We start from the raw sequence: 15,719 nt of genomic DNA, 5'->3' as shown, positions 1-15,719 counted from the left end.
ATTGGGAGCTCTATTTGACTATATTTCATATACTAGAAAATAACTATTTATATTAACGTTAAGTTTTGTTTAAAATAAAATTTTGTTGTACGAAACAAGCTTATGCTTTTTCGCAATGATTTTTTTTTTTTTTAAGTATCTGGTGTTTGTTTACATTGATTAGTAGGGTTCCGTTTTTTATATGTATATAAATATACCACGTATCACGTACAATACATGAATATGAACATAATTGTAAAAGTGGATCTTGTCATTTTCTTGTTGAATATATATATATATAGTACTATATGCAAACAAAGCACAGCTTAATCCAATACCACACCACATAACACGTCAGGCAAAATCCAATTATAACCGTATTGTATGTGTATGCATGTATGTTACATGCACAAATGTCTGAATCAGTCAGTGTACGTATATGTGTGTGATGTAAATCTTAATGTATGAGCTGTTATCTTGGACCATGGTCCACAATGGATATTGCTCCCCAACTACATTAGTCAATCGACTGTCCAAATTTTAATTAAGATAATTAATCTAAAACTACCATTAAATATAACTTTGACCTTTTTCTAATTCATTTTTAGTTCTTATTGGAACTTACGTGGTTTCCATCTCATCCCTTTCTTTTGTTCCTTGATAGTAGGTCCAATCACAAAAGTTATCGCATATCTTGTGTATTTTTGGTAAAACATATAATTATATAGGCTGGAGTATACATATATTTTTTTCTTTCAATAAGGTAATTTACACCCAATCTGACATCATCCAAAATATGAAATAATATATGTTTGACTATAATATTTGAGTCCTTTAGATTTTGATAATTTATCTCATGAATATGAATTGATATTAATCAGTTCAGGATAATAAGCAGAGTGTTGTGGACCATTAATAGCGATGTGGAATTAAAAATTGTGATTAATAATCTTGGAAATTTTTGGATTGCTTAGTTATTATATTATGATGATCGTGGTGTCAATATCATGGATTTTGGAACTATAAATTAATCTCTTAAACTAGCGCCTACCATTTGAATTGTATAGAATCTTTACTTTGAGTTTAAATTGCTAAAGTACTTTTATAATGACAGTATAATTAATTAGGACCTAAATGTAGTACTCCTACAGTGTGTTCTCATCACCAGTCAACCATCAAAAGAAGCTAATACTGATAAATATATACCATGCTGGTATTCGAATAATTAGCTTAAACATTATGCCATAAATTAGAATTTCATAATGCACATTATTGACTGATACAAATGTATACTAGTTGTGAGTATTTCAGCCATACAAAGCATTTATATGTCCATATATATTGGACATGTACATAAGCAATAAATGTGCAGTGCAGTATGCGCAACACACAAAAATCAAACTACTTATAACCTACTCATATAGATACTTTATACATAATAAAATGATCTATAAGTCTATAACCATGAAATGGTAATATACTCTATTTTCTCAATTCATTCTTGTAATTTTCTTACCCTAAGAGAATCCGTGAGGTCAAAGGGAAACAGTGAGTTTTTAAAAAATTGATGAATTGCATTTTTTTTTTCTCTCTAGAAGAAAAAATATATTAGTAGTATGAATTTTTCTCTCACTAAAAGCATTAATGGACCTTTCGATAATCATAAATGCAATGCACCCTCTCTATGCATTTCGCAATAACTCCTTCTCCTTCTGCCACATCCTCTCCTCACCACCTCTTTCTCTTCTTCCCTTTCTCCTAAGTTCCTCAATTCAATTCACCAAATTCTCCTTTTCTTTTGCTTCTTTTTCTTCTGAATAGTGATCATACTATCTTTCTATAAACCCTTTTAGCTTTCTCAATAATTCTCCGCATCCATCTTCTGCCCTCCGGATCTCCCCTAGAAAGAGAACCAGAAGAATTGGAGCTAGGGTTTCATTGTGTGTCCAAAGTAAGATCTCTCTCTCTCTCTCTCTCTTATATACATACATGTGTAACTTCTCTTTGTTTCTTTGAGGAATGGGATCTATATTGCATGTTTTGTTCATAGTAGCCGGATCCGTTTTATATTTTTCTTCTTTTCATGATACATCTGCATTTTTAATTATCTTCAAGTTGTTTTTAAGTTAATAAATTTTTTCTTTTTGTCACGATCTAAAAATAAGCGTTACCAAAAAATTAAACCTCTTTGGAGTTAGAAGTGTAAATGGGGGTTTCAGTTTGACGAAATTTTCCTTCGTAGTTGTGTGAAAGAAGGCCATTGACTTATGTCAACTCTTTAATTAACTCTATATATAATCTACACATTTTTTAATTAATTAGTTTTTGTTTTTCTTTCCTCTCTATCCATGTAAGTTTTAGTGAAAACGATATTTTTTTCATTACACTAAGACCAAGGTCAATTTTACCGCGTGAAAAAAGAAAACCTTAACTTTTAACTTAAAGATAAAACGTTTTTTCTTGGAATATCTCTATCTCACTGGCTTTTTATGTAGAAGAGAGAGGAAATATCATTAAATTCGATCTAAAACTTCAAGAAACCAAACCAACACTTCAAAAACCAAAAGCAAGAGATCTGTCTACTAGGCTTTCAATTTTTTTTTTTTTGTTTCATCAACTCGAGCTTGGCTTACCCAAATACTAATATCGATTTGGGATTCACTCTAAAAAGTAAGTAAAACCAAATGAATTTTTGTATTTTATGTTAGCTAATAGAGAATTAGGGTTGCCTATAGATCGACAATCTCGTCATCCGTTTCTTCTTTTGTCTACCTCTGCGTTTTCTTGTGGATCCGATGATGTGCTCAGTCTTGTGACTTTCAAGATTGATTCTATCGCTATTGTTTATAGATATTGCTTAAATTTAGTCTTTTAATTACTTCAATTTCTCTCTAATTTTTCTTCTATATTATTGAACATTATGCTTAATTAAATATTCATCCTAATATTCGTGTCACATTTCTTAATTGAATTTCCCGATAACTTGTATTTTTTATGCAACGAGGTTATGTCACGTAGTGGGTGCATTTATATTCATACCCTTTTTGATAAGATGAATACATATGCTAATACAAGCGTATAGGTATAAATAACCATCAGAAATAGAGAAAAAGACCAATCTTTTGCTTTTCGGTTACTTATGAAATGTGAAAAAGACCGTATAAATATATCTATTAAAGGCAAGTATAGTTTCATAATATACAGAAGATTACTTTCCATAAGCCAAGATTATCTTCCGTTTCTACATTGATCTTTCCTCTTTTCATATATATAAACGTGACCATTTTGATCTTTGATTTTGGACAGTGGGAGATACTTGGACTAGAAAGATTGAGATGAATCAACGAAAATGATTTAGATAATCATCTTGAAGATTTGAAGGAAGAACCAAGAGCTTCAAAACCTTCAAAATCAATAGGCATCCATTATCATCATGTATCATCCAAACATGTTCGAGTCTCATCATCATATGTTCGAGATGACCCCGAAAAACTCCGAAAACGATTTGGGTATTACTGGAAGCCAAGAAGATTTCGAGACTAAGTCCGGTGCAGAAGTTACCATGGAGAATCCTCTAGAAGAAGAGCTTCAAGATCCTAATCAGCGTCCCAACAAAAAGAAGCGTTACCACCGTCACACGCAGCGCCAGATTCAAGAGCTTGAGTCGTAAGAAAAAAAATCCCACTTGAGAATATTGTTAATTAATGTTTTTTGGGATTTAGGGTTTATGTTTGTTTGTATGTTTGGTTCTATCTTATAGGTTCTTCAAGGAATGTCCTCATCCAGACGATAAGCAAAGAAAAGAGCTGAGTCGTGAGCTAAGTTTAGAACCACTTCAAGTCAAGTTTTGGTTCCAAAACAAACGCACCCAAATGAAGGTATATATAAGGCTAGTGTTGATTATTAACTCATTATGTTCATTAGATTTATTAGATAATTATTTATGAAGCCTTTAAAACACATTTATAGTTTGCTAATTTTATTGTGTAGCTCCAAGACTTAGGAAGTTTTTTTTTTTATATATCCCCATTTGATATGTTATAATCTATTGATGAAACCAAACATAAAGAAGAAAATGTGAATTTTCATAGGCACAACATGAGAGGCACGAGAACCAGATTCTGAAGTCAGAAAATGACAAGCTCCGAGCAGAGAACAATAGGTACAAGGATGCTCTGAGCAACGCAACCTGTCCAAACTGTGGCGGTCCTGCGGCTATAGGAGAAATGTCATTCGATGAACAGCATTTAAGGATCGAAAACGCGCGTCTACGCGAAGAGATCGATAGAATCTCAGCCATAGCTGCTAAATACGTAGGGAAGCCACTAATGGCTAACTCCTCGCCTTTCCCTCAGCTCACTTCTTCACACCATATTCCCTCACGCTCGCTTGATCTTGAAGTTGGGAACTTTGGCAATAATAGCAACAGCCAGGCTGGTTTTGTAGGGGAAATGTATGGAACAAGCGACATTTTGAGGTCGGTTTCTATCCCATCTGAGGCTGATAAGCCTATGATTGTCGAGTTAGCTGTTGCTGCCATGGAGGAGCTTGTGAGAATGGCTCAAACTGGTGATCCATTGTGGGTTTCGAACGAAAATTCGGTTGAGATTCTGAATGAAGAAGAGTATTTTAGAACGTTCCCTAGAGGAATTGGACCTAAACCTATGGGTTTGAGATCAGAAGCTTCAAGAGAGTCCACGGTTGTTATCATGAATCATATTAATCTCATTGAGATTCTAATGGATGTGGTATTAATCTGTTTCCTTACCTCTGATCTCTTAAAACTTTAATAAATGTTCTAACTTCTAATTGATACTTTTGATCTTCTTTCTCTGTATAGAATCAATGGTCTAGTGTGTTCTGTGGGATTGTATCGAGAGCATTGACTCTAGAAGTTCTCTCAACCGGCGTTGCAGGGAACTACAATGGAGCACTACAAGTGGTATGAGACTTTGAAACCTATTTAACTGGTTACTTGCTTTACAAGCTATTATTCCAAACCATATAGTAATCTATTTCTCATGTGTCTGATCTTTGTTTTTTGGTTATGTAAAAGATGACAGCAGAGTTCCAAGTCCCATCACCACTGGTCCCAACACGTGAGAACTACTTTGTGAGGTACTGTAAACAGCACAGTGATGGGATTTGGGCAGTTGTTGATGTCTCATTGGATAGCCTAAGACCAAGTCCTATCACTAGAAGCAGAAGAAGACCCTCTGGTTGTCTGATTCAAGAATTGCAGAATGGTTATTCCAAGGTAAACTTATAAGGTCTAAATTAATACTTCATGAAGTATATAAGGTGTAGAGTTTGAGTTGTTTTTTTTTTTAATTGTTGTTGAAGGTGACATGGGTAGAGCATACTGAGGTGGATGATAGATCGGTCCACAACATGTATAAACCGTTGGTTAATACCGGTTTAGCATTCGGTGCGAAACGTTGGGTGGCTACACTTGACCGTCAATGCGAGCGGCTCGCTAGTTCGATGGCTAGCAACATTCCAGCCGGTGATCTTTCCGGTAAGTAATCAGATTGCTCTGGGGACCATATTGATCAATTTTTAAATTATGCGCTTAATCTGCAAAAATATTATTTACTTATTTAGTTCCTGCAATTTTGTGATAATTACGAAAGTGATAACGAGTGCTGAGGGGAGGAAGAGCATGCTGAAACTAGCTGAGAGGATGGTGATGAGCTTCTGTAGCGGAGTCGGCGCGTCGACTGCACACGCCTGGACTACATTGTCAACCACAGGCTCCGACGACGTCAGGGTCATGACCCGTAAGAGCATGGATGATCCAGGAAGACCACCGGGCATTGTTCTGAGCGCTGCTACTTCTTTCTGGATCCCTGTTGCACCAAAACGAGTGTTTGATTTCCTCAGAGATGAAAACTCAAGAAGCGAGGTAAACATCAAATCAAAATATTTTTATTCAACTTAGGGTTTAAATGATGTTTATTTTAGGGTTTTGTGTTCAACTTTGCAGTGGGATATACTTTCCAATGGAGGCTTGGTTCAAGAAATGGCTCATATTGCAAATGGTCGTGATCCTGGGAACTCTGTCTCCTTGCTCCGAGTCAATGTTAGTAATGTTCTATAAGTCTCTTTAACAAATAGTTTGCTTGTTCATAAAGTTACTGAGATTTTGTTTTGTGAAAAAAAAAAAAAAAACAGAGTGGGAACTCAGGAACGAGCAACATGTTGATCTTACAAGAAAGCTGTACGGACGCATCAGGATCGTATGTGATATATGCACCAGTCGACATAATGGCTATGAACGTTGTCCTAAGTGGTGGTGATCCGGATTATGTGGCTTTGTTACCATCAGGATTTGCTATTTTGCCTGATGGCTCTGCTAGAGTTGGAGGAGGAAGTGCTAGTACCGGTGCTGGAGGATCCGGAGCTGAAGGAGGAGGAGGAGGAGGAGGAGAAGGGAATAATCTTGAAGTGGTTACTACTACTACTGGGAACAATGGTGGTTCACTGCTCACAGTTGCGTTTCAGATACTTGTTGACTCTGTTCCAACCGCTAAACTCTCTCTCGGCTCAGTTGCTACAGTCAATAGTCTGATCAAATGCACTGTCGAGCGGATTAAAGCCGCTTTGGCCTGCGAAGGCGCCTGATCGATGTTTTCAGGTACGCAATATTTCTCTATATTTTCATCTTTATACGGATAATAATCACATCTTCTTGATATGTTTTGGTTTGTGTTTATGCAGAGTACTATGGGAGTTATAAAGTGAGGTTTAGGAGTTTTATGGTAATGTTTGTGTTATTTTGTTTTTTTGGGGTTTTATAGTTCTTTTGAGATTCTCCAAAGGAAGTCAAGAACGCACCTTTCTGCGTTTAATCTCATTTCCGCGTTTGTTTGCGGGCGGCCCAAAAAAAAAAAAAAAAGAGGCTTGAGAAAGAAAAGGTAAAGAGGTTCGGGTATTGACTTCTGCTGGAACCAAAAAGAAAAAAGCGGTTTGTTGTGTTTGGGGCGGTTTAGCGTTTTCTCTGTTTATCATTCACTAGCGAACATTTTAGCGTTTTGAGACTACTGTCAAAGTGTGTGCTACTGCTACTACTACTACTTTATTAAACCACTCTTGTGGTACTTGTCATTATATATTATCGATGAAACTGTGTTTACTAGATTTTTCTTTTATCAAATGTGAGATTCTCTTCTACCTTTTTCATATCTCTTTCAATCTCTTTCAATACCCACCAAAAAGAATCAAATTCAACAGAAAGAAACAACTGTTTTTTTCATTATATCGAAGAAAACAATGGTTGCGAATGATATATATATATACTACTAATCAATAAGCAACCTTTGTCCCGTTCTAATAATTTACAAAGTATCGTTGTCGGTTCTTGCAATCATAAGTCATTTTCTTTCGAAGCGACCCATTCACACCCATCAACGAAATCAATTCCATCAACACTAAATATTTTTATTGGTCCTTCAAATCTTTTATTCTATATTGTATTCTTCTTCCCCGTCAAAAATTTCAATTCTTCAAATCATTAGTAATCTGGTTAGGTGAAATATCATTGTCGACCTAAAAGGTGAACAGTGAACAAAGCCACTCATTTTTCCCCTTCTGTCTATATAACTTCTAATCTTGAACACACAAAAAAAAATATATATATATCTATAGTTTCTGAAATAATAATGGAGACCAAGTCATCAACGTACCTTTCTCAGTTTCCACTTGGGCTACTATGCTTCAACATGATAACTTTGGTCTCATCATCATCTTCATCAATATGGTTTGAAGATCATATCTTATTGAAAGAGATTAACGCAGAAGAAAGCTTCGTGTTCCCAAAAAACTTCCTCTTTGGCACTGCTTCTTCTGCTTACCAGGTTCTTAGAATACCTCTAGTGCTCAGTATAAAATCCCCGGAAGGGTTTTAACATTATTTTTGTGTGCTTCTATGGTATATATTCAGTATGAAGGAGCTTACTTAACCGACGGCAAAAACCTAAGCAATTGGGACGTTTTCACAAGCATCCCTGGTTAGAACTCATGAAAACACTTTTGTGTATTGTGATATTAAGCTTTTTCGAAAGCAGAAGTTAAACACTTTAATGGATTCCTTTCATTTCTTGTTGCACAAGTCACCACATGAAACCTTTCTTGATATATCTTTCTATAGGAAAAATCGCGGATGGAAGCCAGGGGAAAGTCGCTGTTGACCATTATCACCGATACCCGGTACATAACTGTAAATCTATACATGTATCTTTTCCGATGCACATCTCTAAAAAGAAGTCTTTAGAAAGAAAGAAATTAATATTGTGATTTCTACACTTTAACAGGAAGATTTGGATCTGATGGAAGATCTTGGAGTTAATAGCTATCGACTATCTTTATCATGGGCTCGGATTCTTCCAAGTAAGATTCTTCTTTATTTTTATTTTTAATATTTTCAATCTCTCTATATAATATATGAAGTCTTTATCAAAACGTTTTCGTGTGTCCAGAGGGAAGATTTGGAGATGTGAACATGGGTGGTATTGATCATTACAACAGAATGATCAATGCTATTCTCAAAAGAGGTAAACACTAATTCATAGATTTTCTTGAAACAAAATCAAGAAACCAAACTTAGCACAATCATTGTCAGGGATGGAGCCATTTGTCACGTTAACACATTACGACATTCCTCAAGAACTCGTAGTTAGATACGGAAGTTGGCTAGATCCCCAAATCCGGTACGCATTCACACATTAACGTGTAGATACGTAACACACTAACACATATGTTACGTGTAGATACGTAACCTAATACACTGAAAACTAAATAATTGTTCTTCAGGGAAGATTTCGAACATTACGCAGAGATTTGCTTCCGACACTTCGGGGATAGAGTTAAATTTTGGACTACGTTCAACGAACCAAACGTTCAAGTTATTTTGGGTTACCGGACAGGAACTTACCCGCCTTCACGTTGTTCCAAGACTTTTGGAAATTGCACACATGGCGACTCTGACATAGAGCCAGTTGTAGCAGCTCACAACATTATCCGTTCACATCTAGCCGCCGTCAGCTTATATCGGACGAAATTTCAGGTACATCAAAATAACAACCGTACGAACTAGATATTTCAGAACAGTTTAACACAAGAATGGTTTCTTTTAGGAACAACAAAGAGGGAAGATAGGTATTGTTATGAACACGATCTGGTTTGAACCAGTTAGTGATTCTTTAGCAGATAAATTAGCTACTGAGAGAGCTCAGGCTTTCTTCGTGACTTGGTACGTTGGAATAGTTCTAAAAATCTAGTTCCTATCTTAACAAAATAGTTGAATATTCAAGTTTTGAATCGAATGAAAAAATGCAGGTTCTTGGATCCGGTTGTGTTTGGAAGATATCCAAAAGAAATGCAAGAAATACTCAACGAAGATCTTCCTGAATTCACAAAGGATGATCTTAAAAGCTCTAGTAATAAATTAGACTTCATTGGGATTAATCAGTATACAAGCAGATATGCAAAAGATTGTCTGCATTCCACATGTGAACCAGGCAAAGGAGGTTCGAGGGCTGAAGGTTACGTTAATGCAAACGCTCTTAAAGACGGTTTACATTTAGGAGAACCGGTAATATAGACAAACCAATCGAAAGTAAAAACTGTTTTTTCAGAAACATTATTTTGAGTTCTTTGTTATTGGTAATGATGATGCAGACTGGAGTAAATTGGTTCTCTACTTATCCTCAAGGAATGGAGGAGATGTTGATGTATGCAACAGAGCGGTACAAAGACATTCCATTGTATGTAACTGAAAACGGTAAGTCATGTGGCCCAGACTAGTCTCAGCGGTTTTTGAGGAAAGTTTCATCATCTCATCACATTTGCAGGTTTTGGTGAGAACAATACCGGAGTATTGTTAAACGATTACCGGAGAGTGAAGTTCATGAGTAACTACTTAGATGCAGTCAAAAGAGCTATGAGGTAATAATGCTCCAAGTTCAAACATAACTCAAATATGTCTTAATTCTATAACACTAAAGCTGATGGTGAAAAATAGGAAAGGGGCAGATGTAAGAGGATACTTTGCCTGGTCTTTACTTGACAACTTCGAGTGGATATCTGGTTATACCATACGGTTCGGAATGTACCACGTCGACTTCATAACTCAAGAGAGAACCCCGAGACTATCAGCTTTTTGGTACAAGAACTTCATTTTCTATCACAGAGCTCAATCCAAATATGATTGATGCCTGAAACAAAAGGAAGACGCAAATTTATATCTTTCTTACTTGATTCTTCAGTAAAGTAGGAGAGTAATGTAATAGTAAGTTGTTTTATAAAAAAACCAGTTTCAATAAACAAGCGTATCTTCACCTCTCATTTACCGCGGCAAGGTTAGATAAGTCCTCAACATCAGGACGTGTGTTTCACCTCCACCATGGAGTTCCAGCTTCATAGAAGTGCTCACCATCATCATCGTCCCATGAGATTTGGCAAGCTTGAAGACCGATTCCTACCTTCGGTTCTTTCCCATGCCTATCAATCCATTCAGCAACAGCGGTTTCCTTATCATTCTCCTCCATTGTGTGATGTTTCTTCGCTTTCCCATAAGGGTTGATCTCAGGATTCATCACTTCTGCTATAGCTGCTGGCATGTACATAGAGTCACCAACCAACGGTGCCCCATAAGCTGCAAGCTGAGCCCGGATCTGAAAATTTCATTCAACATAGCAATTGAATGATCCCAACATATTCAGATGAGTGTCATGTTTTACTAAGGAGATAAGTGTCAACTAACTCACCTGATGAGTTTTGCCTGTCAAAAGGTTTATTGTACACTCATAAGCAAATTCTTTTGATGTCCATCCACAGTCTTCAATATTGTGTTTCTTCTCAGTGCCTGCATTGGGCCAAGGAATCTTCTTACATTCTAAAACCTCAAGTTGACACAAGTGCCAGCCTTTAATCGAATCTGCATTTCAGGCAAAATTCATATCGTTAGGAAGATCCACAATCATATATTCAAATTATGTTTTGACATTTATAAATATAGTTTAGTAGTTTACCTTCTGAGACGAGTCTTGGAGCCATATTTTTTGGGCGCATATAATGTGAGATGATTCCAGTGGGGAGAGGTGCCGCCGCAAGAGCACGGTATAGTTTCTTCACTTCTTTGTTCTTGAAGAGAAGACAAAAGGCCAAACATATTAAACCAACTAAAAATCACCCCCACAACTTGTTCTTGATTACAGTCAAACAACATTGTAAAAGCAAACTCACTCTTATTTTCGTGTGGAAGACCGAGCAGTACTCTTTCGTTCTAGCAAAGACAACACTGTAGTAGAGAAAGAAGATAAGCAATGTGACCTGATCAGTTAAAGATGTTAAATTACAAACTTCAAAGCATGAAAAAAGTTTTTGACAGGACAGTACCAGCCTTCTGTGCAGTTATCAATCTGATGCGTTGTTTTCAGTGGTTCTGGTAAATCCAATGCACGTGAGGCAAATGTGGCACAGCTCTCTTCGATATTATCTGTCGTGCCCCCAACCTGATAAAATCCCAAAATGGGTACACTAAGTTCAGCACTTAAACAGTTTAAACCCCAATCAGAAGTTTCTCTCTAAGCATTCCGGAGAAATGGAACACACTATAACATTTTGATAGAAAGTTACAGTCCTATGAGGTATAAAACTAGTTCAACAATGATCACAGGATGAGGTACCATTTTGCAAGATCTCTAATACAACTACGATGGTCAACAAAACAGAGAAGAAAATCAAAATGGATGTTATTATTACATACCGTAGTCCCGGCAGGTTTATCCAAAATGACATAAGAGTCAGTCACAGCAATGATCCGTGACTTCCAATCAATTTCATAGCACCTGATATATAAAATCCATTATGCTAAAGTGATTATCACCAAAGCTGTCAAATTCTAAACAGTAAACATATCATTTACAAGGTGTATTATTATTACCTTGGTGAACGTTTTGGGTGAACGTGAACACGCAAATAAGTTCCAGCTTCAGCATACTGATCAGTATGAGTCACACGAAACGTTTTCTGAGCTTCTCTAACAGTTTTGCCTTTAATAGAAGATCTCTTCTTTAGTACAGAAGGAGATGTTACTTCTTCAAACAGTTTAATCTGTTCAGGTGTCGCAGTTGGTGGAGGTTTAGGGCATACAAGAGCGTAATGTACAGCTCCAAATCGAATAAGATCTGCCACAAATCTTCATAGAATATAACTTTTATATACACTCCAATCCAGCTCTAAACATACACGAGTTCTTAGACCACAAAAGAGTTAGTACTTACAAAGGAGGAAGATCCAATTGCTTAGAGATAAACTCAGCTACATGAACGTCGTCTTCTAAAACAACCATATGCTCAATTCTTGGTGGGAAATTATATGGAGGACATGGCATCAATCGATTGTATTCAGGGTATCTGAAACAAACACACAAAGCAATCGAATTTGAGAGTAAAGTATCGAAATTTGAAGAAATAGAGTAAAAAGAATCGAACTTTAAGCATACCCAGAAGTGGAAGAAGAAGAGAGTATGGTTTGATTTTGAGAATCGGTTTGAAGCAAGGACAAGCATGTGAATCTCCGTGAAGAAGAAGTGAAGCGTGGAGAGTGTTTTTTGTAGAGATTTTCATTGGAACCGAACAGAGGAGGAGAGATTTTCATTATGTTTATACGGGTGGAAGCTAAGGTGCGAAGGAGAGATACCGGCGCAGTGAGGTTCCGGTAACCGCCTGTTAACGCCGGCGAAGCCATGGTTGATGATGATGATGCTGTGGGTAATGTTGTGACCTATATGAATCGTTATCGTTATAGCGCCAATTTACGATTTGGGCCTTAATGAAATTTGTTATGGGCCGGGTTAGAATTGGTTCGGTGATTAATTTGGTTGGTTTGGTGGTTTATTCCGGTTGTTGCTTTGGTTAATAATATTCAAGATAACCCCTGGAGATTATTAACTCTCACAACAAACTGAATTATCAGTCGAACTCAAAAACCATTAAAACAAAAAATTTACATGAATTATCCTGATGTTGATGACGTCAGATTTACTTTCGATCATTTTGTTTTTTTTTACGCAGCACTAGTTCCGATTTGTCTTCAGGCTTCAGGCGGCGTCTACGAGTTTTGACTTGTCGAGACCGAGAACAAATAAAACAAGAGTGTATGAACCATAGTTTGCAGGTCCTCCCCTTGTCTATTGTCTCGTAAAACCCTTACAAATGTTTTTCAATAACGTTTATATCCCAGAAAAGTGGAAATTACAACTTTAATCCCTCCCAATTAGGGATGTTAAAAGGGTTTTAAGTCATGTCCAGTGATGTAGTACTTGTCTCTATTTAATTAATATCGAACCATAAATTTGCAAAGACTCTATACATTCGGAATGTACAAAGCTGCTTGATCTAACCTTAAACAAGAGATGATTTTTATAACAATCTTAACTTAAGCAAAGCAAAAAAAATGAAAAAAAAAAAAAACTCAACAAATAAACCAAGAAAGGAATAGAAAAGAGAATCTCAGGGTTAATGTAATTGATTAGGAGTGAGATATGAGATGAAATATGAAATATCAAACACCTTAAAAAGTTTGAATTAAAAAAAAAAAAAAAAAAAAAAAAAAAAAAAAAAAAAGAAGAAAGAAGATATGTAATATACAGAATGTGTATACTTCTTTTAAAATTATGATTACTAATAAAACTCATGCAGTCTCTCTAGTTTTAGTGGGATTAATTGAAATTATTATGTTCCCTGACTTTAGGGTAAAAGGAGAAACATGCTAATTTAAGTGAAAAATTAAAATTAATCCACGGCATGATAGTAGGAAAAGTAATTGAATTAAACAATCATGATTTAAAATGTTAAAGAAAAGGTCAGATTTGTGTATAATGGCTTTTCTCAAAACAAGTTGGGGTGTTAGAACATTTAATTTAAAATAGTTTTCTAAATTTTTTATATCAAATTTTATCCATAAAAAAACAAACTTATACATTTTTTTTTTTTTTGAAAAAATAATATTACCTCTATTATTGTATATCTACTCATATTCCTATATTTCACATTTTAAAACTTGTTAAATGTGAGGTTTTCAATTTCTATGGATATTTTAGGTAAAAATGACCATTTTCAAGAAAAGGTGCATATGGACAATTTTTTTTTAGTGATCCTTTATTTCTAATTTTCCCTAGTTTTATGTAATTTTTATCAACCGAATCATATTTTGTCATTTCTCCAACAACCTTCTATTTATATAGAGAGCATCATTGTGTTGTTCCTTTTGCAACAACATCTCTATCAGCTTAAAATCCTCAAATCTTCCAAATTTTGTTTTTTGTAATAGTAAAATACGTAAATATGTCTAAAAATTCCAAAATATGTGACACTCCAGAATAATAAAATCGTAGTTTAAGAAGCGTACGTACATTGTATTAGAAAATTACGTACGTCGTATAGGATCGATCCATTGTATTTGAAAAAAAAAACGTTGGATTAGCTGAATTATGAAAATAAATCATCTAAATAGATAAAGAAAGGGATGATGACCAACACCAACCAAAGCCATCATATAAAAAAGGAGACATACATTTTTCTATTACTTTAGCTTCATAATACACCGCAGAAGCTGCTCACAAAACTCTCTCTAGCTATCAATGGCTGCTCCAATCGCCATAGGTACACGAGGAACTATAGGATCGCTTGTGCGTAAAGAAATTGACTACTTCAAAAACTCCAATACATGTAAAGAAACTCAGTTCGATCCACGGAGGGGGATTTCCAAAGAAAACACCAAAAAATCTCATCAAAGAAGAGATCTCTCATCATCACGGCTGAGTTCTTGGTTCTCTAAAGCCAACTGGAGAAAGAAGAAGCGGCAGAGTCGTGGTGGCAGTGGCAAGTTTCTGCCGAGTATGTGTTCGGTTGTGGAGGTTTCCGGTGAGAATCGAGTTCCGGGTTTCAACTATAAGATCTTGAAGAGTGATCATGACAAGAGTTTGCGTGTGTAGAGGAGTAAATTATTTATTGTGGATTTACGGTAAAGAGATCTTTATAAACTCTTTTTAAAAAAAATATATATTCAAATTTAAATTATGTGTGAATTTGTTACATTTTACAATGCCGATGAGCATATATTCGAACTTTTTTTTTTAGTATATATATTCGAACTTTTGAAATGAGAAAAAAGAAAGAAAAAAAAGTTATGTTTGATGCTAAAGTTGGTTCGGTTCCAGCCCGGTCTATATACAAACATATAGATTCGGTTATATTCCCGGTTCAAACGCAAATCCTCTCGGTATATCGTTGAAATGTACGTATGAATCCTATGTGGCAAAATTCAAACGCCTTTTAACTTCGGGGAAAATGTCGAAAATCCTTAAGTTAGTCGATGACGATTCATATAATCTTGTTCGATCCGTGTCATACATTTACCAATATCCTTATATTGCCAAAAAAAAAAAAATTACCAATATCCTTACTATTGAACTATTTGAACTCATTGTTTCTAGGGAAATTGTGGGGCTAATGTAATTTAACTTTCTATATTTGGTAGCCAGTTTTAGTTCAGAAGATTTATTTGAGCTCATTACAGTTTCAACTTTTGAAACACCTTGAAAAGTTACAACTTCATTTTATTGCAAACTATATCAAAAGACATAAACTAGCTGATGTAAGATTATAAATCTACAATGAATTTACTTCTCGGTCGTAAGGGCATCTCCACTGGTGTTTGGTTGAGGGTTGTTTTTA

General features: G+C 35.5%; 4 protein-coding genes across 5 annotated transcripts; 3 read left to right on the top strand and 1 right to left on the bottom strand.

The window, feature by feature from the left end:
- The first annotated feature begins 1,345 nt into the window (after positions 1 to 1,345).
- On the top strand, positions 1,346 to 7,117 carry LOC104731362 (homeobox-leucine zipper protein MERISTEM L1). 2 transcript variants are annotated; one of them, XM_010450707.3, is made up of 11 exons: positions 1,346 to 1,930; positions 3,286 to 3,645; positions 3,740 to 3,857; positions 4,071 to 4,727; positions 4,820 to 4,921; positions 5,036 to 5,236; positions 5,323 to 5,497; positions 5,613 to 5,884; positions 5,966 to 6,061; positions 6,154 to 6,616; positions 6,700 to 7,117. In XM_010450707.3, exons 2-10 carry the CDS (start codon positions 3,413 to 3,415, stop codon positions 6,601 to 6,603), a joined length of 2,304 nt encoding a protein of 767 aa, XP_010449009.1. In that variant the 5' UTR covers positions 1,346 to 1,930; positions 3,286 to 3,412; the 3' UTR covers positions 6,604 to 6,616; positions 6,700 to 7,117. The 2 variants fall into 2 exon arrangements, with proteins under 2 accessions (XP_010449009.1, XP_010449010.1); XM_010450708.3 differs by lacking the exon at positions 1,346 to 1,930 and adding an exon at positions 1,994 to 2,649.
- Positions 7,118 to 7,515: 398 nt separating this feature from the next.
- Positions 7,516 to 10,323, top strand: LOC104731360 (beta-glucosidase 47). The gene is made up of 12 exons (XM_010450704.3): positions 7,516 to 7,835; positions 7,922 to 7,988; positions 8,129 to 8,187; positions 8,292 to 8,367; positions 8,457 to 8,531; positions 8,600 to 8,687; positions 8,791 to 9,043; positions 9,114 to 9,229; positions 9,316 to 9,571; positions 9,658 to 9,760; positions 9,831 to 9,924; positions 10,001 to 10,323. Exons 1-12 carry the CDS (start codon positions 7,641 to 7,643, stop codon positions 10,188 to 10,190), a joined length of 1,572 nt encoding a protein of 523 aa, XP_010449006.1. The 5' UTR covers positions 7,516 to 7,640; the 3' UTR covers positions 10,191 to 10,323.
- LOC104731361 (RNA pseudouridine synthase 6, chloroplastic) lies at positions 9,879 to 12,793 on the bottom strand. The gene is made up of 10 exons (XM_010450706.2): positions 12,485 to 12,793; positions 12,264 to 12,395; positions 11,924 to 12,178; positions 11,747 to 11,828; positions 11,377 to 11,492; positions 11,224 to 11,278; positions 11,010 to 11,121; positions 10,746 to 10,915; positions 10,318 to 10,652; positions 9,879 to 10,193 (listed from the first exon to the last, which is right to left on the bottom strand). The coding sequence occupies exons 1-9, from the start codon at positions 12,727 to 12,729 to the stop codon at positions 10,371 to 10,373; spliced, it is 1,449 nt and encodes a 482-aa protein (XP_010449008.1). The 5' UTR covers positions 12,730 to 12,793; the 3' UTR covers positions 9,879 to 10,193; positions 10,318 to 10,370.
- Positions 12,794 to 14,534: 1,741 nt separating this feature from the next.
- On the top strand, positions 14,535 to 15,126 carry LOC104731359 (uncharacterized). The gene has a single exon (XM_010450703.3). It carries the CDS (start codon positions 14,624 to 14,626, stop codon positions 14,975 to 14,977), a length of 354 nt encoding a protein of 117 aa, XP_010449005.1. The 5' UTR covers positions 14,535 to 14,623; the 3' UTR covers positions 14,978 to 15,126.
- Positions 15,127 to 15,719: the final 593 nt, after the last annotated feature.

Source organism: Camelina sativa, chromosome 12 (genome assembly GCF_030686135.1).
Source record: "Camelina sativa cultivar CO46 ecotype springtype chromosome 12, ASM3068613v1".
NCBI lineage: Eukaryota > Viridiplantae > Streptophyta > Magnoliopsida > Brassicales > Brassicaceae > Camelina > Camelina sativa.
Note: the sequence above shows the minus strand (reverse complement) of the source record. Positions and strands in the feature narration are given on the sequence as shown.

Bases quoted from the DNA above. Each gene is read 5' to 3' on its own strand.
- LOC104731362 (XM_010450707.3), top strand. From the start codon at position 3,413: ATGTATCATCCAAACATGTTCGAGTCTCATCATCATATGTTCGAGATG. The intron at 4,728-4,819 runs GTATTAATCTGT...TTCTCTGTATAG, and splicing joins TTGAGATTCTAATGGATGTG to AATCAATGGTCTAGTGTGTT. The intron at 6,062-6,153 runs GTTAGTAATGTT...AAAAAAAAACAG, and splicing joins TCTCCTTGCTCCGAGTCAAT to AGTGGGAACTCAGGAACGAG.
- LOC104731360 (XM_010450704.3), top strand. From the start codon at position 7,641: ATGGAGACCAAGTCATCAACGTACCTTTCTCAGTTTCCACTTGGGCTA. The intron at 8,688-8,790 runs GTACGCATTCAC...ATTGTTCTTCAG, and splicing joins TGGCTAGATCCCCAAATCCG to GGAAGATTTCGAACATTACG. The intron at 9,572-9,657 runs GTAATATAGACA...ATGATGATGCAG, and splicing joins GTTTACATTTAGGAGAACCG to ACTGGAGTAAATTGGTTCTC.
- LOC104731361 (XM_010450706.2), bottom strand. From the start codon at position 12,729: ATGGCTTCGCCGGCGTTAACAGGCGGTTACCGGAACCTCACTGCGCCG. The intron at 12,396-12,484 runs GTATGCTTAAAG...TGTTTGTTTCAG, and splicing joins TCTTCTTCTTCCACTTCTGG to ATACCCTGAATACAATCGAT. The intron at 12,179-12,263 runs GTAAGTACTAAC...TATTCTATGAAG, and splicing joins CAATTGGATCTTCCTCCTTT to ATTTGTGGCAGATCTTATTC.
- LOC104731359 (XM_010450703.3), top strand. From the start codon at position 14,624: ATGGCTGCTCCAATCGCCATAGGTACACGAGGAACTATAGGATCGCTT.